Genomic DNA, 19,633 nt, shown 5'->3' with positions numbered 1-19,633 from the left:
AGGGTCACCCCCGTCCTGGGGACTCAGCCCCAGGGTCACCCCCGTCCTGGGGACTCAGCCCCAGGGTCACTCCCAGAGCCAGGGTCACCCCCGTCCTGGGGACTCAGCGCCAGGGTCACTCCCAGAGCCAGGGTCACCCCTGTCCTGGGGACTCAGAGCCAGGGTCACCCCCGTCCTGGGGACTCAGCCCCAGGGTCACTCCCAGAGCCAGGGTCACCCCTTGAGCCTGAGCCAGGGACGCCCCGGCCCTGGGGACTCAGCCCCCCGGTGATCCCCGAGTGCGGCCGGCCGGAAGGCCCTAGCCGCGGCCGGGCTCCTCCTCCCCGGCGCAGCAGGGCCTATCCCTCCCCGTGGGCCCGGGGCTGTCCGGCCGCTCCGCGCTCTGGCCGACCGCTGCCGCCCCCTGCCGGCCTCCCCGCAGCCCGAGCACGGGAGGAGGTCGCTGGCGGCGGCCATGATCTCCGCCCCCCTCCTGCGCCGCGGCTGCTGCCTGCTGTCCCGCCGGGCCGGAGCGAGCCGAACCGCTTGGACTCGCAGGTACCGGGGCAGAGCCCGGAGGGAGCCCGAACGGAGCCGGGCCAGGGATTGGGGCCGGCTCGGGAAGCCGGGGACACGGCTGACATGGTCACAGCCCCGCCGGATCCCCGAGGGGAGCAGCCCTCCCGGGACGGATCCAAAGGGGGGGGGGGGGAGGTGGTTCTGTCAGGCCCAGGGGGATCCCCCCCCCACAGGATTGGGGGCGGGAGGCTGCTCTATTTGACCCAATGGGATCCGCCCCCCTCGGTCTGGCGCTGTTCCAAAGGGGCGTGTGGTTCTCTGACCCAGTGAGATTCCCTGGCTTGTCTTTGGTCCAGCCCCGAAGAAAGGCTGGGGGGAATGTGTGGTTCTGGGTTTTGGTGGGAGCCCCCTGTGTTCTTGCTGCTCCAGACACTTGGGTGGTTCTGTCTGACCCACTCCCTGTCTAGGATACTGATCCAAGAGAGATGTTGTCTGCCCCAATAGGATCCCCTTGTCTGTCATTGGTGCTGATCCATGGGGGGGCAGTGGTCTCTGTCCCTGGCAGTTCATGATCCCTTTGCTCCCCCTAGTCTGGCCCAGAGAGAGTTTCTGCCACACCCAGGAGTATTGTCCTCCCTGCTGCCATTATTATGAGGCATGATTTGTATTCTGAATCTGGCAGCACCTAGGCGGCCTATTGTGCTAAACCCTGTACACGTTAAAAGAAAAGGAGGACTTGTGGCACCTTAGAGACTAACCAGTTTATTTGAGCATGAGCTTTCGTGAGCTGTGCTCATGCTCAAATAAATTGGTTAGTCTCTAAGGTGCCACAAGTACTCCTTTTCTTTTTGCGAATACAGACTAACACGGCTGTTACTCTGAAAACGGTACACGTTAAGTGCATGACAAGAGGCAACTGGGGGATTCAACAAACAGAAAGGGTGGAGGTTGCAATAAGGTTCCCTATCTGTCCTACTGCTGGTCAAGAAAAATTGCCGGCCCCCTTATATCCCTATTCCCTTTGGCCACCCCTAGGACTGAGGCATTCCGTTCATCGCAGTATGAGAGTAAGTGTTCTCTACAGCTAGATCTGACCCAGTGTTGCACTTGGGAGTTATCTGTTTGTTCAGCCTGCCACTGATCCTCATTCTGATTGGTAATGGCCAGGGAGAGATCAGCTGCCTCATTTGCCTGTCCCTGAATCTGAGCCCCATTCCTCTCTGTTAGGGTGTTCAATGCCGTGCCGATGCCTGAACATCTGTCTGATGCAGCATTGATTTTTTTGTGGGTTGCAGTCTTTGGAGCTGATCCCAGAGGCTGTGTAACGTCAGGATCGCTCCATACTAATCCCCTGTATTTTTGTCTACTCTACCTGCCTGTCTTCTCTTGGCCCAAGCTTTGCAGTTAACCTTCCCCTTCATTCCCTTCTCTTGCTCTTGTCTTTGCTCTGTCTCCCATATCCCCCCCGGAACCTCCTTCCAGACCTGCTCCACCCTGTCTGCATCCTCTCCTCCTCCTTCATGTCCCATTTTAGGAGTTTACTCCATTCACAAGGCCCACCAGGTCCTTGGTCTCCTCCAAAATGATGGCAAGAGAGTGAGAAAAGATGAGCCCCACAAAAAGTGTGGGACCCAAGAGACAAGGTGACCCCATGCAGAACACTGAATTACTTGTGTATGTTACTTCTTATCCTTTGTTGGCTTCAAGCCTGTTTAGGTTGGGAACTCCAAGGAGAGACCTTGTCTTTGGATCAGTGTGAGGAGCATCTGGCATGTTTTGGAGCTGCGTAAATGTAAAGTCTCTGTTGCTGGTCTCCTTGTGGAGCGAGGCAAGGCTGAGGCTGTGAGGCCTTTTCAGGTCTGTGGGTACAGTTAGGAGGTAAAAGGAGAGATGTTTGCGGGGGAGGGGGGGAGTGGTTCAGCACAGAGGATCCTGAGGGCTGAGTTTCCTTGGGGTGCTAGGAGGTTGTGTGTGGTCCAGGTTGGGGCACTGGCTGGGGACTTGTGAGACCTGGGTTCAGTTGCTTACGCCCACCACGTGTGACCTGAGGGCGAGTCACTTTGCTTTTCTGTGCCTTGGTTCCCCAGCTGGAAGAGTGGGGAAGATAACTGTCCCCTTCCTCGCAGGGGTGTTGTGAGACATACTGTGGGACTGGAGTACAGGTACCTGCAGCAGAATGAGGTGGCAGTTCTGAGCTTTATACCGGTGGATGGTCTGTGTTGGCCAGAAAGGGAAGGGTTTTGGAGTGGGCTCAAAGGAGCAGCATACCTATTGGGGGCTGGGGGCTCTAGGGAGAAGAGCCGTGTGCATGCTGAGCAGGTAACCTTCTGGAGTATGGCTAAGGAGATGATATTTGGCTGGAGGAAGAGGACACAACCCTCCGCTGCTGCAGCTGTGCACCTGGGACTGTGGGAGCCACTCTCAGCTGGGCTATGACACAGCTCCCGCATCACAATGGCAGCATTAACACTCCTTCCCCTGCCCACTGGGGGCGTGCTTGAGCTAGCTTTGTGCTGGTGGGGCCTAAGTCACCTCAACCCAGACCCCTGCGGTAACCCAAGAGATTAGTGTCACAGCTCACAACTCCAGCCTTGGGTTTGCAGTGAGGAACCAGCAGCGTTCACAGATACAGACTGACTACACTGCTGCCCCCAGCCCACCGGGGATCACGCCGGGCTGTGCGGGTGTGTACAGGGATCTCAAGAAGCCTGGCCATATGCTGATCCAGTCCTTAGCAGTTCTTGGGACTTTGGTGTCTTACTCGTCTTCGGGGATGAGTGATGCTAACAAACCTTTGTGTTCCTTGTCACAGGACTGTGTTTCTGAGAGGGGGCCCAGCCATGGCCACAGGAGGGAAAAGCAGCCGATCTAGCATCCATCGTTACACCAACCGTCTGATTAACGAGAAGTCTCCCTACCTCCTCCAGCATGCCCACAATCCGGTGGACTGGTGAGAGAGAGAGCCTTCCCCTCTTCCCTTTCATTTTACCAACTGTGAAGCTGGGTAGGGTCCGTGGGATCTGGGATGGATGGCAGCACAGCTTAAATCCATGGTGGGCACCCTTTGGCCTCCGGGCTGCAGGTTGCCCACCACTAGCTTAAATGTACAACCAGAGTTTTCCATTAGGGACATTGATATGTGTGTGTGGGGTGGGTATCACCCTGATGGTATGGAGTTGTGTGTGTGTGCATGTGTTACCCTGAGGCTGTGGAGTTCTTCCCTTCATATCCTGTATGCTCAGATTTGTGATAACCTTGTGGGGCAGGAGGTGACTATGTGCTACAGTTCAGAACCCAGAATAGGACTTGATTATCCACAACGAGCACACTGATTGCCTCCCATCTTATAACTGGTCCTCAGCCAGCGTAAAATATATTCTAAAACCCAGCAGCCCTCATGGCAGAAGCCCCCTTTTTTCTTTTCTCTCAGGTACCCGTGGGGCCAGGAAGCCTTTGATAAATCAAAGAAAGAAAACAAGCTGATATTTCTGTCAGGTAACCCAAGAGCAAATGCACTGAGCTTTCCCATGCGTGGTTATGTAAATTACACCATAGGCCATGCATCTTTGTGTCAAGGTGGTGTGTGAACGGCACTGGAGATCATTTGAGAAGATTGTCTGATAACCTTGTACTTTGTATCAGCATGAGAGGATCAGACAGGTTTAGGGTTTGTCTTCACTGAGGTTATTCCAGAATAAGATAGGATGTGAATTTAAATGACTATAGCTATTCCTGAATACCTTTCTGTGTGGATACACTTAATCCAGAATAAGAGTGCTGTTTTCAGGTTTTGCTTAATCCACCTCCAAAGTGGATTAAGCATTATCAGTTCTGGTTAATTCCCACATGTAGACTCGCCCTTAAATGAACACTAGTTTAAACTGGGCAAAACCATGTTCTGAAGCGTCCCTAGCCACTGTTTGCCAGAAGCTGGGAATGGGCGACAGGGGATGGATCACTTGCTGTTTACCTATTTGGTTCATTCCCTCTGAAATACCAGGCATTGGCCACTGTCGGAAGACAGGATACTGGGCAAGATGGACCTTCGGTCCGACCCAGTATGTCCGTTCTTATGTTCTTATCCAATGGGCTTCTTCTTGTTTACAAGAGTCTGTGGGGCAAAATCATAGGGGTTAGAGATGGAAATGACAGGGTGACTTAACCTACATTCCTCCAATGCAGATTCATTCCCTGAAGTTTACACTCCAATCCGATTTGTAACTGTCCCATTCAATGGGCATCCCCTTGGGAGAGTATTCCACAGTGAATAGATTTCATTAGTAGGACATTTGTCCCACTATTCAGCTTGGAACCTTTCTTTAATCGACAGTGTTTGTTTTCAGTCGGCTATTCCACCTGCCACTGGTGCCACGTGATGGAGCAGGAGTCCTTCAAGAACAAAGAGATCGGCAAGATTCTGAACGACAACTTTGTGTGCATAAAAGTGGATCGTGAGGAGCGACCAGATGTGGATAAAGTTTACATGACCTTTGTGCAGGTGAGGAGGTGGGTCTGACGTGGGATGATGACAAGAAAGGGGACATGCATGACAAGAGGTGTGGAGAGAACCTCTCCACCATCCCTGGGTTAGATACACACATTATGATACCAAGGGGTGGCCGAGAGATGATCACTTATCCATGGTTTTTCTTGCAGGCCACCAGCAGTGGAGGGGGCTGGCCAATGAGTGTGTGGCTGACTCCTGACCTCAAACCCTTCGTAGGTGGGACGTATTTCCCTCCTGAAGATGGAATTTACCAAGTTGGCTTTCGGACAGTGCTGCTCCGAATTGCTGATCAGGTATACATTTTTGCATCCTGAGATTTTGTGGTGGGTTTTTGGGTCCTCATCAGAAAAACACAGAACATCAGAAAAACACAGAAACCTGGGACAGGGGAGTGGACTAGCCATCGCCATTAGCACTGATTGTTTTGGAGGGTTGATGGGGAAAATTGGATTTGGGGTTGGGATAGTGGGGACATGTGTGTTTGGGGGACAAACGAACTGGATGTGGGGACAAATGAGGGGCCAGTTAGTGAGAAAAAACACCCACTGATGGACTGCATATGGAAGAGGTGCAGAGCTCTGGATAGGTTAGAGATTGATTAGAATTGATCTGGGGAGGGGAATCATTGGGTGCTGGACCAAAGAACTGGACTGGGGCCTGAAGACAGAATCTGGATTTGACTAACACAGGGAACCTCATCAAGAGGGGACAAAGGCCATGAGCAGCTGATGGGGCAAGACTGACCTTCCGGCTCTTTCATGGTCTCCCTCCTAGTGGAAGCAGAACAAAAATGCCCTTTTGGAGAATAGCCAGAGGATTATGTCAGCGCTGCTGGCAAGGGCTGAGATCGGCATCAAAGGGGAAGATTCACCCCCACCTTTTCCAGAGGTCATGGCCAGGTGTTTCCAGCAGCTGTCTGAATCATATGATGAGGAATATGGCGGCTTTTCAGAGTTTCCAAAGTTTCCCACGCCAGGTCAGTCCATTGTCTCCTAACTGAGCCATCGCAGCAGAAGGGAGCAGCCCAGGGCATGGGACTGACCTCAGGTGCTTGGCTTTGTTATTGTGTTGCAGTCAATTTAAATTTCCTGTTCACATACTGGACCCTACACCGGGCATCCCCTGATGGCGCACGGGCCTTGCAGATGGTGCTGCACACTCTCAAGATGATGGCCTATGGTGGGATTCATGATCACATTGCTCAGGTAAGGGGGGCTGGGTGTTTGATGGCCTGGAGTGATGGCTCTTGGAGGCACCTTGTTTGGGTAGCATGAAGTGTTCTCTGTTGGAAAGAAGACCCTGGAGGTATAATCAGACTGCTGACCAGGGACGGTGCTGGGCTCTGGTGCATATGTACTATTTCTGCCTCTGCAGGGATTCCATCGCTACTCCACCGACCAGAGATGGCATGTTCCTCACTTTGAGAAGATGCTGTATGATCAGGGGCAGCTAGCTGTGGCCTATGCCAGGGCGTTTCAGGTAGGCCCACTGTAACTCTTAGCCCTAGTGTTAACTTAAGGCTCTGAATCAAGGCTCAGAAGAATTGGCCCCTGAGCAGAGATCTGATCTCAGCAAGAAGCAGCTCATTTCGGACAGTCATGAGCTGCCTGCAGGTTGAGGCTCCACCCCCGTTACACAGAGGGGTGAGAGGGAAGTTATCAAACCTATGAGCCATCAGGGAAAAGCACCGCACAAGTGGGAAGATCTCTCAGCTGAGCACCTGTGGAGATGCCTTCCCATGGGGACAGGGCAGAGCGAGAACACGGACCCCACTGGGAGCTCGGCTCCCCCGGCACTGTGATCCTGCTTCCCAGAGCAGCGGGTATAAATCAGCAAGAGAGAGGCTGTGTGTCCATACCAGAGCAATACAGGGTCTAAGTGTAGGCCCCAAGTACGATGGATCTGAGGATCCTGGTTACCTGTCACCTGCAATGGAGGCAGATGAAATTATTGGCCCATCTATTGTCTTGAGATTATCCCAGGAAACTCTGCTTGTCTGAAGCCGGGGACTCTGGCCACGCTCTGCCGGCCTCTGGCCAGACGAGGATTTCTCCTTCACTCTGCTAGCCTCCAAAGGGTTTTGCTGCTGAGGTTTCAAACACAAGCAAGAGTGGAGCTTCAGGTGGACATTCTGAGTTTGACTTTGTGTAAGCGTCCAAAGGACGTCTGCTCTCAGCAACTCTGGTGTAGATCTGGGGTAACTCACAGACACCAGCAGATTTCCCTGGTGTGACGGCGACCCTCCAATCCAGTCCAGGGTGTGCAATCCTTAAACCAGCAGATTTGCTGTTTCCCTGCATGAGCTCTTTAAATCAGAAGCCCCTGATCGATCTCGTTAGTGTCGCTTTTCCTCCCTTTGTCATCACTGGAATGGAATCCTCGTTGTGTCTTTAACAGATTTCTGGCGATGAATTCTTTGCAGATGTTGCTGCGGACGTTCTGCTCTATGTCTCCCGAGATCTGAGCGACAGGGTAAGTCAGCGCCTTTGCTCGGGTGCGGGAATCACTTGCTTCATTGCTGCCATCACATCCGGCGGCTCCTGTGCTTCGCCAGCGATCAAAGTCACTGACACGAAGCCAAGCCATGCCTTCGCTCCTGGTGCCCAGGCTCCTTCGTGCCAGTGTATCCCCACCTCTGCTGGCTATAACAGACTGGTCTGTGCCAGTTCTGTCTCCTTCTGTCTTGTCCCCTGCAGCGCTTCCTGCTGCCTGGGACGGAGATGGGTCTATGCCTGACCTATGTAGGTATTTCCATGGTCCTCACGGCTGTCTTAGCTGATGGCCTCACAATCAGTAATGGATTTTAGCCTCACAACACCCTGGGAGGGAGGGAAGTGCTATCCCCATTTTATAGAGGGGGAACTGAGGCACGGGAAGATTTAGGGATTTGCCCAAGGTTAGACAAGAAGTTGAGCCACTAAATGAACCCAGATCTTTTGCATCCCCCAGGCCAGTGCCCTATTAACTATACTGATATATCAGTACACTACACCTGGAGTATCCCCCTCTGCCCTGTTCCTGCAGCACCTCCTGCTGGCTGGGGCGGAGATTTCTCTATATCCGGAGTATCCCCCTCAGCCCTGTTCCCTGCAGCACCTCCTCTTGGCTGGGGTGGAGATTTCTCTATATCCGGAGTATCCCCCTCAGCCCTGTTCCCTGCAGCACCTCCTCCTGGCTGGGGTGGAGATTTCTCTTTGTCTGGCATATCTCCCTCAGCTCTGTTCCCTGCAGCACGTCCTGCTGGCTGGGGCGGAGATTTCTCTATATCCGGAGTATCCCCCTCAGCCCTGTTCCCTGCAGCATCTCCTGCTGGCTGGGGCGGAGATTTCTCTATATCTGGAGTATCCCTCTCTGCCCTGTTCCCTGCAGCACCGCCCATTGGCCAGGGAGATCAGTCACAGAGGCTTGATCGTACATCGCTAACGCGTGTGTGGTGAGGGGGAGGCAGCTCTGACTGGCCGGTGCGTCTGTGTTAATGGTGCTGCTGCGTGTTTCAGGCTGGAGGGTTTTACAGCGCAGAGGACGCAGACTCCTACCCGACAGCCAAGTCCAAAGAGAAGCGGGAGGGGGCCTTCTGCGTGTGGACGGCAGAGGAAATACGGCGCCTCCTTCCAGAGCCTGTGGAGGGGGCCTCGGAGAGGAAGACTCTGGCAGATGTGTTCATGCATCACTATGGGATTAAGGAAGGTGGGAACGTGAGCCCAGCGAAGGTGAGCTGGGAGAGGGGGCCTGAGGCTATGGGGAGGCAAATGGAGGCAGGGAGAGAGGGACATGGGGGACACTGGCCTCTGAACTGTGCGGACAGGTGTAGCGAAGGGAGAAGGATTCCAAAGTAGCTATATGGGCAGGGGGATTCTGGGAAGGCGTATGGAGATATTGGCAGTTAGCCATACTGGGAGGGGATGATATGTGGCAACGGGGGGTACTGGGAGGAAGTGACTCTAGCAGCTGGGGATACTGGGAAGATACCGTGTGGAAATATTGGCCGTTAGTCATTGGTAGCTGTGGTTATTGGGAGGAAGCCGCACTGGCGGCTGGGGATACTGGGTGGGAGTGGTGCTGGCTGCTGGGGTCCGGGGAGGGAGGTACTGCTAGCTAGGGGTCCCTGGAGAGAGCCATCCTGGGGGTGGGACGCAGTCACTTACTTGAGTTTGTGATGGGAGGCCATCCTAAAGAGCACGAGTGTAGGCCCGGCCGGGGGTGCAGCCTTGTCTGGTCCCTGAGGCGGGAGCTGTGATGCCCCTGGCTCCTTGTTTCAGGACCCGCACCAGGAGCTGAGGGGGCAGAACGTGCTAATTGTGCAGTATTCCCTGGAGCTGACGGCAGCCAGGTTTGGGCTGGGCCTGGAACAGCTCAAGATGATGCTGGTGAAGAGCAGAGAGCGGCTCTGCGAAGCCCGGGGTCACCGACCGCGTCCACATCTGGACACCAAGATGCTGGCGTCCTGGAACGGTGAGAAGGGTCCCTCAGGCTCAGGGGAGTCGCTGGGTGTGAAAGGTGCACAAGACTCGCTGGGAGTGATGTTCAGCCAGTGCTGGGCTCACATCCCTAGATGCACTGGCTACAGAAGCAGCCAAGAGGCCTTGTCTAAATCTCTGGAGAGGAACCATAGTCCGGGGCTGGATTACAGAGTCTGGGGTCCTAGGCCCACCCCATGACATGGGACTTCCCTTACCCCCCAGTGAACTGGGGCACTGCCCCCAAGACATGGCTCCATGCCTCATTTGGAGGGCTTGGGCCAGCTCACATCTCTCTGAGCTGTTGTTTCAGGCTGTGTGCAGACTCAGGCAAGCATCAGTCACACTTGGGTCACACGGTCAAGCTTTTCTCCACAACCCCGAGGGCTAGGAGCTTAAGTTTTTTTTAAAAAATAAAAGCTGAGATTTGGCTGTTATCACATGACTCCAGGAGCCAGGGGCCTTGTGCTCAGACCTGTGAGGCCAAGCTCTAACCCAGCGCTGCCGTAGTCTCATCTGCCCGGGAGCGGGCAGCCCATCCAGACACTGAGATCAGTTGAGAGAGTGATTTGAGGGCTCTTGGAATTAACTGTCCCAGGAGGTGCTGCAAGAAATGAGACAGGGAAATACCCTGGGCGTAGAGCAGTCTCAGGCCCAGCCAGCAGGAGGCAGTGCAGAGCCTAGAGTCCCTTTTGGACCCCTGAGTTCAGTGCCTTTAGGCCACAGTCATGGCCGAATTCTCTCCCTTGCTCCCTGTTTGGACTTGTCCTTCGGCTCTGCCTCCTGGCCTGCTAGTCCCTGGAGGGACTGGTCCAGGGCCCTGCAGAGCCTTCCAGTGTGGGGGTAGGGGGTGGGAGGTATGTCAGGCTGCTGGGGCATCCTGGGCACACAGCGGTGAGGGGCGATTGCTCGAGGGGTCCCTGCATTTGTTACTTCACAGCCGAGAGCCAGCCCTGCCAAGAGGTCTTGGGCTGGGAGCTCAGCAGCGACTCCATTCCATCCTTCTAGCCCCCAGCCCCACTTCCCCTTCCCCAGCCCCGTCATGGGCTTTCCTTGCATCCCCGCCCCCGACTGCCCATGGCTTCCCCTCCACCCACCCCTCGGACCCCTTCTCCTGCTAGTGATCCCTGCCCAGCTCTGCTGGGCTGTGACCTTTCTTCACCTCTGGGGCATCTCCAGCGCCCTGGGTCAAGCTGAGAGGCCCCCCGGGAGCATGGGCAAGGTGAATTCTCCCTCCTGGGAAGGCGTCTGGCAGGACAGTGCCCCTGCCTCTCCTGCAGGCCTGGCGCAGGCATTGCCTTTGTTCCCAGGTGCTGCTGAGCTACTTCCTCTCTGAGGCTCTCCGCCTCCCGGTGGCAGAGCAAACCCAGGGAGGGGGCACTCAGGACCGCTTCCCAAGACGGTTCTCCCATTTGCCAGCAGGGGGCAGCAGAACCTTTCTCCGGTTTTCAGGGCAACCTTTGTAAAGGCTCCTTAACACATGTAAACGGTCAAAAGTGTCCGTGTGGTGCCATGGGGCTGAGATGTCACGAGTTCAAGTCCCAGGCTAGGATCAGAGCCCATGGCCAGCACTGACACTGCTAGCTGGCATGGGAGTGGAGGGACCAGGTGTCTGTCTGTCTGTCGCTGGTACAAACCCAGGTGTCCCATGGTAGGTAGTAACCTCTGTCCTGACCGGCGTTCCCTCCCAATGAATCAGGCTGCATGCGAGCTCTCCCGGAGTCAGAGTGGCCGCTGCGCTTGTCTGTCATGACTGCACGGCATGGCTGGGCTACCGCAGATGGGAGAGACTCCGTATTCCACCAAAGGGGCATTTCGGAGCTTTTTTCCTGGCAGCTGCCACTCTGATGAGATGTGACGTTCTCGGTGGCTCACACTGGTTGTCAGGGGCTGGGGCCTGTCCTGCTTTCAGCCCCGCTTCGACCTCAGCAAAGTGAAGCTCCAGGCGGACTGTTTAAACAAAGGAGTGGAGATCGCTGGTCAGTACATGGTCCCAGCTGCATTCTGAGCGAGGCTCTGTTCTCTCCCTCTGTCCCATGTAGGCCTGATGATCTCGGGCTTCGCTCAGAGCGGGGCGATCCTCGGCAAGGAGGAGTACGTCAGCCGGGCCGGGCTGGCTGCTGACTTCCTGCGAGGCCACCTGTTCGATGCCAGCAGTGGCAGGCTGCTGCGGAGCTGCTACCGGGGCAAAGGCAGCTCGGTGGAGCAGAGGTGAGTGTGGGAGGAGTCGCTCAGCGTGGTGTGGGTGGGTGGGTATCAGCATAGAAATTAGGAGGCTGATTGTCTGTCCGATCAGTCTGTCCGTCTCTTTAATCTGCCTCATCTATTCTGCTGCATTTCGAAGGTGGCCATTGCTGTGGTGTCTGGGCTCTGGTTTCCGGGAGGAGCTGGTTTTCTGCGTCCCTTTGAGTGCCCTCTACCCCATTCACAGCTCCCCGCTTCGCAGGCCCCAGCCTTCCCCTTGGGGCCCCTCACCCTGCCCAACCTGCAGGCAGCCAAAGAGTCGCCTTGACCACGCCCCTCGTGGACTGCCCTCACTGCCCGTCTGGTGCTCCCCCCACCCCCGCATTGCCAGGCTGGGCGGGGAGAGGCAGCCCGGGGCAGGTCTGTGTCCCGCATGTGTGTGCTTGAGGTTAGATTAATTCAGCTCAGGGTGGATGGACTCCCAAGAGAGCTCAGAGGAATTAAGGTTAAATCCTCTCCCAGCTCTTTCTTATCTTTACCTTTCGAAAACACCTTCCCCTGCTGCCTGCGGAATGACAGCTGGGGCTGAGTACAGTGAGCGCCAATGTATGCACAGATTGAGATTGGGCAGGATCAGTAACAAAGCTCCATTTATCAAGGGCCAGTGCTAATCGCTGCCCAGAGGGAAACACTCAAAGGGCTTGCTCCAAACAGCTTCTGCTAACCCCCCACTCCCCCCTCTAGCCTCCCACGCCTGTGTGCCGTGCCTTTGACTGTGTCTCCCTCTGGGAGCTGGCCCCTCTCAGCCTCCCACTGGTGGCGAAAGGTTCCAGTTTCGCTTATGCAGGAGGGGCACGCGCTTTTGTGACAGATCCTCCCGTTGGCGACCCCTGCTGGCGTCTGGGAGGCCTTGCTGTGTTTGTTACATGCAGCTCCAGAGCGACACGCCCCGACACATGGTGTAGACATACAGAGCGGGTAGGCAGGGGCAGGCCCAGACGTGAACACACGCACGTGCACGTGCCTATGAGCACACCCGCACATGTCGGTGCATATGGTGTACACGCGTGCGAGGAGCATGGACGCCAGCAGGTGAGTGCAGATACAGCTGCAGAAGTAGTACCTGCAGAGACCCTCACAACTCCCCCTTGGAGTCCAGGCACGGGGGAGCCGGCTGCATGGGCACCTTCTTAATATTTGCTAGCAGCGCCGATGAAACAATGGGACAACTGTGACAACAGATGCCAGTAGCTCCACAATCCGGATGGACCCCCTCACCCCCCCTTCACTTCTTCCTTCCTTGCCACTGCGCTCTCTTGGGCAAACACAAATTAGGCATGTGTCAACGGGGATGAAGACAATTTGAATGGCAGGTTATTTGCCTGGCTAACAACTGACTGCAGTGTGGGATGGGCGGCACACGTGTTTGTGGACCCTGTTATTTGCCTGGCAGGGCTCTGGGCTTGGGGGTGGTTGGGAGTACGAAAGTGATGCCAGGGAGTTGGGTCCCTAACTGTATTCCGTTCACCCTCCCCAGCACTGGGGCATTCATTTTGGGAGACAAGGCCTGATCCTGAGCACCCTCTTTTCTCACTGATTTCAGTGGGAGTTGAGGGGCTCTGACCTTGTGAAGTCAGAGGATCCGGCCCTTTTTATCGATCTCAGTATCCGGGTTGTTACTTTACTAGTCATGTGGGAGATGGCTGGGGACCATGTGCCGGCAAGAGGGTGTCAGGTTACAAATAATGGGCCAGATCCTCAGCTGGTGTAAACTGGCTTAGCTCCAGTAAAGTCAGTCTGCACTAGCTGAGGATCTGGCCCAATATCCTTCAGGTCATAAGCCGACCACAAGCTGGGCTCAGGAAGACCTCCACTCCATGGGGCAGTGTTCCCGAGTGCGGGTCATCTGCCTTCCAGTGTTAAGAGGGACTGTAGACCTGTTCCGGCGTGGTGGATCTCACGTTCTTCTGTCCCTCCCTTCCCTGGTTATCTTCACAGTGCTGTTCCCATTCAGGGCTTCCTGGAGGATTATGTCTTTGTGATCCAGGCTCTCTTCGACCTTTATGAGGCCTCACTGAACCAGAGCTGGCTGGAGTGGGCCGTGCAGCTCCAGCGCAAACAAGACGAGCTCTTCTGGGACTCCAAAGGCTTTGCATATTTCTCCAGCGAGGCTGGGGACTCCTCTCTGCTCCTCCGCTTGAAGGATGGTAAGTGCACCGTGGAGCCGGGCTGGGTCCCCAGACTCAAGCTGAGAATGAGGAAGTCTTGAGAACTTATCGTAATGTTGTGCTGGGCAAGGTCGTGTTTGTGTGTAGGACCTACAAGAAGCTGGGCTGTAGTTTTCCTTAGTTGTGGTCTTTGATTTCACCAAGAAGCGGAAATTGGGATGCCCCAAAAGCAGCAGAGTCCTCAGTGTGCTTTGTATGGTGGTGCCCGGCACTGGCAAACAAGGGGGAGCTGAGATGCAGGGCGTCGCCCATCGATGCTAGTCCTTGCTTGGTTGCAGAGGTCCTTGCAGGCTAACACGGTAATTCTTTATAGCTTTCCCAGCCTAGACAGTGAGCGTCCCAGCTCAGGCCTGGAGCCTGGGTCTCCAGCATGGCAGGGCCGGGCACTACCCTGCTGCCATGAGTTCCTGGCGTCCTTGGTAATGTCTGAAACAGGCCCCAGGAAAAGATTTCCCAGCCCCTGGATCTTTCATGCTTTGTCTGTGGCCCAGGTCTCAAGGCAGCAGCCTTCGCAGACATCTGCCCTGGGTGCGTCACAGAGCAGCAGCCCTGGAGAGGCTGAGCAGTGCCCGGCCCTGACACCCAGCACACTGACATGCTCCTTCGGCGCCGTCCTGCTGGCATGCCAGGCAGCCGTGCCCCTGTGGCAAGTGCTGCACCTCAGGGGCACTGGGCTGCTTGGCTGACAGGCTCTTGTCCCCCTGTAGATCAAGATGGCGTGGAGCCCAGCGCCAACTCCGTGGCCGTTGCTAACCTACTCAGGGCAGCCTGTTACTCCGGCAACATGGAGTGGGTGGAGAAAGCCGGGCAGATCCTGGCTGCCTTCTCAGAGAGGCTGCTGAAGATCCCTGTGGCCCTGCCAGAGATGGCCCGAGCCACCGTGGCCTTTCACCGCACTCTCAAACAGGTAGGGACTTTGGCCAGTGGATCTGTGTGGTCAGAGACTCACCTGCTGCTTCCCCAGCACGTCCTGCTCTGCCCTAGCATAGAGGCCCCTCCCCACACTGAGCAGAGCTCTGTAGCTTACAGGGAGTCTGATTGTCCTGGGTGGCAAGACGGCTGCTCCACGGCAGAGGCACGTGGTTTGTGGCTGTTGGCATGTGCCCTGGGGAAGGGAGGGGATTCTCTGCCTGGCAGCTCCTGTGGGGATACTAGGGTGTATAGGGCTGTAGGATGTACCTTGCATCCTGCAGAGAACCCCCAGGGAGGGAGGAGAGACAGCAGTGCCCTTTGGAGCCCCCAGCTGCCTGGGGCCTGTGTGCAGCCACTGGCCATGGCTTCCCCATTCGGGAACAGCTGGTGGCAATTCTGCTGTGTGTATCCCCAGGAGTCGGATGAGGCTGGTACAGTAAGTGACTGACTAGGAGTGACTGTGAAATCGCCCCGTGACCATTCCATGAACTCCTCCTTTGCTTCTCCATCTGTTTCCGGTTGGTTTGGTCCTTTGCAGGCTTTCTCCTCTCTGCCTGGAGGAAGACTAGATGGGTGAGAGGGGAGGGGCGAGGTGGAGATGAATGAATCACAAGGATGAGTGAGCCCATAGCATGGGGGATCCCAAAATGCTGCTTATTGCAGGGGAAGGAAAGAGTCATTTCCCCATCACTGACATGCAGCCACCTCTGGGGTGCCACATGACAGCAGGGAGACAGCACTCAGCAGCACTTCAAAGCAGTTTGGGACAGGAAGTGAAGGACAATTGTGACAGCAAGAATCCAGTCACCTGACTTAGACACCTTCCTTTCTCCACGGTTCCTTGTGTCCCTCTGCTTTCCCCTCCCACCTAGTCCTTCCATCCTGCCCTTTGCCCTCTCTCCCTCTGCCGGGCTGAGGATTGAACGCATGGCATGGCTGGCCTGCTGTATCTCAGTCCTCCTGTCCCGGGGTATGCACTCACCGTTACCTGACGGAGTGGGGGAGGAAACGTTCCCTGGGGCGCCAGAGCTGCCTCCTGCAGGGTTTGGGCACCTTCCTCTGAGGCCCCGGGTCCTGGCCACTGTTAGAGAGACAAGCCTGGGCCGGATGGTACTCGGCTCTGATCCCGCCTGTTTCCATTCACCTTTGCATTCCTTTCTCTGCGGACAGGTCGTTATCTGCGGCGCCCCAGAAGGAGAAGATACTAAAGATCTGCTCCGCTGTGTGCACTCCATCTTCGCTCCAAACAAGGTACCCACCCTCTCCACAGCCTGCCAGCCAGCCCCGGTGCCCTCTGGGCCCACAGCCTGGTTCTGCTTCTCTGCCTCTCTTCACACCGGGCAGTGGCTCTCTGCAGCGTGCTGGATTCCTGATGCTCTCTCTCCCTCACCCACCCTTCCCCTTCTCCCATCCACGCCTCTCTTTTAAAGGGGTGCCCTACTTTCCCCACATGCCCTCCAGTTGCTGTGCCTTGTTTGTCAGCTTGGGAGGCAGGGATCATGAATCCCATTCCCTGGGCGCCTCTCCCTGACACAGAGAAATGGCTGCAGAGGCTCTTTCTGTCAGCCTGTACCCGGGAAATGAATTGTTACAACACAGCATGTGTGTTTACACGGGACTCCCAGAGAGAGACGCTTGTTCCAGGGCGAACGTGCCCGGCCTGGCTGTCAGCACTGGATTGCACATGTATCTAGGTTACTGAACTCAGCAACACAACTTCTGCCTGGAAATGCAACATCTTCTTAGCTCCCTCCCAGCCCCACACCCTCAACAGGAACCCTGCAGACTCCCCCAGAAGCTCCTCTGTCTCCTCTGATCCCTCAGTTCCTGTGCCAGGAACCCCCCCCAGAGCCTAATGTCCTCTTCCACCCATTCGAATCCCCAAACCTCCCTTAGATCCTCCCTCAGCCCCAGCCCCCTGAGACGCGCCCAGGACCAAGATCCGTGCATCCACTCTCAGGTCCAGGAGTTCCCATGAGCCCAGTGCTGGCCCCGCTTTCCTCACTCCCAAGTGCCTTGTGCTGTCCGTGCTGTGGGCTGAGGGCAGTCAGCTCTGCGCAGCACAGTTGCCTTGGGCATGGGGGTTTGTCATGCACTGGCATGTTGGATGCAATCCCTTTAGATGTTAAATGAGCCCCTGGTGCTCGGCTGTTCCTTGCAGTTAGCGGTGACTGTATTTTAAGGCATTCCCCGGTGGAGGGTGAGTACGAGGTGTAACATCTTCCCACCGCTCACCTCGTGTTCTGCTCTCCCAGTGGAATGGAACTGGTTCGTCACTCCTGACTAGGGCTGTGTGACTCTGCCTGTCCCGGCGTGGCTGGGAAGGCGCGCTGAGCACCCCGGCGCTGCTGCCTGGGGTTGGGAGTGGAGCTGTCGGATTGGTGTGGAAGAGACAGAAATCCCTCCGAACAGCACGACAGCTGAGCCCCGTGGCAGCTGTCACATTCAGCCGGCAGCGTCTCTGCCCTTTTGATTGACAGCTTGCTTACTTGGTAACATGTCGAGCTGAATGAAACAGGGCAGAAGAGAAGGGACGGGGTCAGTGCCAAAGGAGAAGAAAGTTCGTAGCTATGAACAGCTGAACTGGGTTCATCTCTGACAGCAGCAGTTCAGAGCCCTAGTGCCAGGAGTCGCACGCCTAACCACACACTGGAGTGCGACTGGCAGGAGTCACACGCTGAGCCACGTGTCAGAGCACTAGTGCCGGGAGTCGCCCGCCCAGCCGCCCGCCGGTGCCGGGAGTCGCCCGCCCAGCCGCCCGCCGGTGCCGGGAGTCGCCCGCCCAGCCGCCCGCCGGAGCGCCGGTGCCGGGAGTCGCCCCCCCAGCCGCCCGCCTGTGCTAGGAGCTCTCCGTGCACTTCAGGTACAACACACTTGCTCTCTGCATTGTTCCTCGTAAGAGCCCTGATCTGTTAGCAGACTGGTTCGACTCGGTAAGCTCAGTCACTGTGCACATCCTAGCCCTGCAATAATCCCAGTGAAGTGAAGAGACCCACGGCACTCCTGCAGGATCTGAGTCCTGCCCGGTGTGTGTGTCTGGCAGGACCCCGCAGCCATGACACTCTCTGCAATGGCTTTGGTGCAGGCCATCACTGCCCCGCAATCTCTCCCTGGCTCCCCAGGCCCCATCCATGCAACTGGCGTTGCCAGCCAGTCACTGGCTCCAGTAAGTGACTCTGGTCTGTGTCTGTAGCAATCCCGTCATCTCCTGGCCTTTCTTCCCTGCGTGGGAAGGTCGCCATCCAGTCTACACAACAGCCCTGTGCCCCTCCCTGGGATCTGCCACAAGAGCTAATGTGGGCAGCATGGATACGTGCCAAGGAAGAGTCAGCCTGGATTTACTCAGGGCCGCAGCGGCTCGAGGGCCTCCAGGGTCGGGGGTTGCAGCAGTGAAAAGTGGGGTTTTTGCGGGGAGCCAGTAGGTGGTGCTGGCTGAGTGTCAGGTGTGACGCAAGGTGGCTGGGCTTGCACAGGTTCAGCTGCCGGCTGGGCTGCCTCCCGCGGGTGGGTGAAGGCAACCACAGAGTGTGCCCTCCCTTGGGATGAATCTCCTGTGGGCACAGGAGGTGAGGAGGTGTAATGAAGGGAACGTGGCTCCTGGTTGCTCAGAGCCTGTTCTTCTCCTGCTGGCTCCAGCATCTCTCTGGTGCTGGCTCCATGACAGGCTGGCCTGTCCCATGGCTCCAGTGTGCCCTGGCCAGTCCTTGTTCTGCTCGCGGGGTTTCTTTCTGTTACCAGCTTTATTCCTCCCTCTCTCCCTTGGAAGGATTAAAGCCAGTGACCCACTTTGCCGGAATTGAACGTACTGGGTTGGCAGCAGGAGGCTGAGTCCGCTGGTGCCACTGTTAATAAATTACTCCCTGTTCAACAGCTGTGCCAGCCTTTGTTCTCTGCAACCTGAGCAGGTTCTGTGAGGGGGACTCGGACAACAAACCGACCGGGGAGCGCGAGCAAATCAAATGGCAAAGAAATTCACTTCCTTTCTCGCTGTTTAATTCAGTTGCCTCCAACTGCAACACGGAGCTTTGGAAGCCAAAGCCCAGCTGTTCGAGACATTCACTCCAGCACTGCAGAGATAGATGGTGGAATATCTCTTGGTAGGGGCGATGGAAGCTCCCTAAAAGTGGGAGGGCCACCAGTGTCCGAACTGTGGCCCCACCCCTTCCCCCGAGGCCGTGCCCCCACGTCGCCCCTTCTCTGCAAGGTTCTGCTCCCATGCCACCTCTTCCCCCCAGGACCCTGCCCCCACTCACTCCTCTCCCCCCCTCCCCGTCCCCCGCATTACTTGCCCTTACGTCCAGTAAAAAGTGATGGGACCATGGCCCTCTGCCCCCAGCGTCCCTGCCTCTTAGGTTTGCCTTCCCTGCAGTACGAGGCAGGAAAGAGCAGGAGGAAGATTGGTCCCTGGAATGGGTTTCACGTCAGAGCCTGGACTTGTGGAGATAGTTAAAATACCAAAGTGTGGGCTTCTTGGCAACTGCCCACACATTCCATGTTTGGCCTAGTCACTGGGGTTGTCAAAGGATTGTGGGCTGTGACCTCAAAGGATTGTGGGATTGGGAGCAGGGTAAGAAACTGCAGCTGGTTTTTGGTTGACGAGTGGAGGAAGGCTGAGAATTTTTTGCCCAATTGTTTGTCGGCCACAACTATTAGTGCACAAAGAACCCAGCAGCCATGTCTGTTTTTAGCAGATTGGTTAGCAGAACCAATGCAGGTGCCCGCCTCCCCCCGCCCCCATCCTTTAACAACAGCTGTCGCTCTTGTGCTCCCGTTGATCTCCTGGGCCCTTCCCTTTCCCTGCCTTATAGAAAGGAGCCTGAGCAGGGTTGCACCTGGTGATGGATTTG

At 56.2% G+C, this 19,633-nt stretch overlaps 1 protein-coding gene across 1 annotated transcript in view; it reads left to right on the top strand.

Moving 5' to 3' along the window:
• The first annotated feature begins 415 nt into the window (after positions 1-415).
• Positions 416-19,633, top strand: part of SPATA20 (spermatogenesis associated 20) — a 29,833-nt gene continuing 10,615 nt past the window's right edge. The window contains exons 1-15 of the mRNA XM_084648012.1: positions 416-537; positions 3,311-3,448; positions 3,929-3,993; positions 4,842-4,996; positions 5,155-5,298; positions 5,780-5,981; positions 6,080-6,210; positions 6,380-6,484; positions 7,403-7,477; positions 8,503-8,715; positions 9,265-9,457; positions 11,505-11,673; positions 13,645-13,853; positions 14,582-14,781; positions 15,957-16,037. Coding sequence (XP_084504138.1) covers positions 455-537; positions 3,311-3,448; positions 3,929-3,993; positions 4,842-4,996; positions 5,155-5,298; positions 5,780-5,981; positions 6,080-6,210; positions 6,380-6,484; positions 7,403-7,477; positions 8,503-8,715; positions 9,265-9,457; positions 11,505-11,673; positions 13,645-13,853; positions 14,582-14,781; positions 15,957-16,037 — 2,163 coding nt within the window. The 5' untranslated portion in view covers positions 416-454. The remainder of the gene's footprint in view (positions 538-3,310; positions 3,449-3,928; positions 3,994-4,841; positions 4,997-5,154; positions 5,299-5,779; positions 5,982-6,079; positions 6,211-6,379; positions 6,485-7,402; positions 7,478-8,502; positions 8,716-9,264; positions 9,458-11,504; positions 11,674-13,644; positions 13,854-14,581; positions 14,782-15,956; positions 16,038-19,633) is intronic.

This window comes from Lepidochelys olivacea, assembly GCF_965140295.1.
Source record: "Lepidochelys olivacea isolate rLepOli2 genome assembly, chromosome: 14".
In the NCBI taxonomy this organism is placed as follows: domain Eukaryota; kingdom Metazoa; phylum Chordata; order Testudines; family Cheloniidae; genus Lepidochelys; species Lepidochelys olivacea.
The sequence above is the reverse complement of the archived record's forward strand: the minus strand, read 5'-3'. Positions and strand labels throughout refer to the sequence as shown.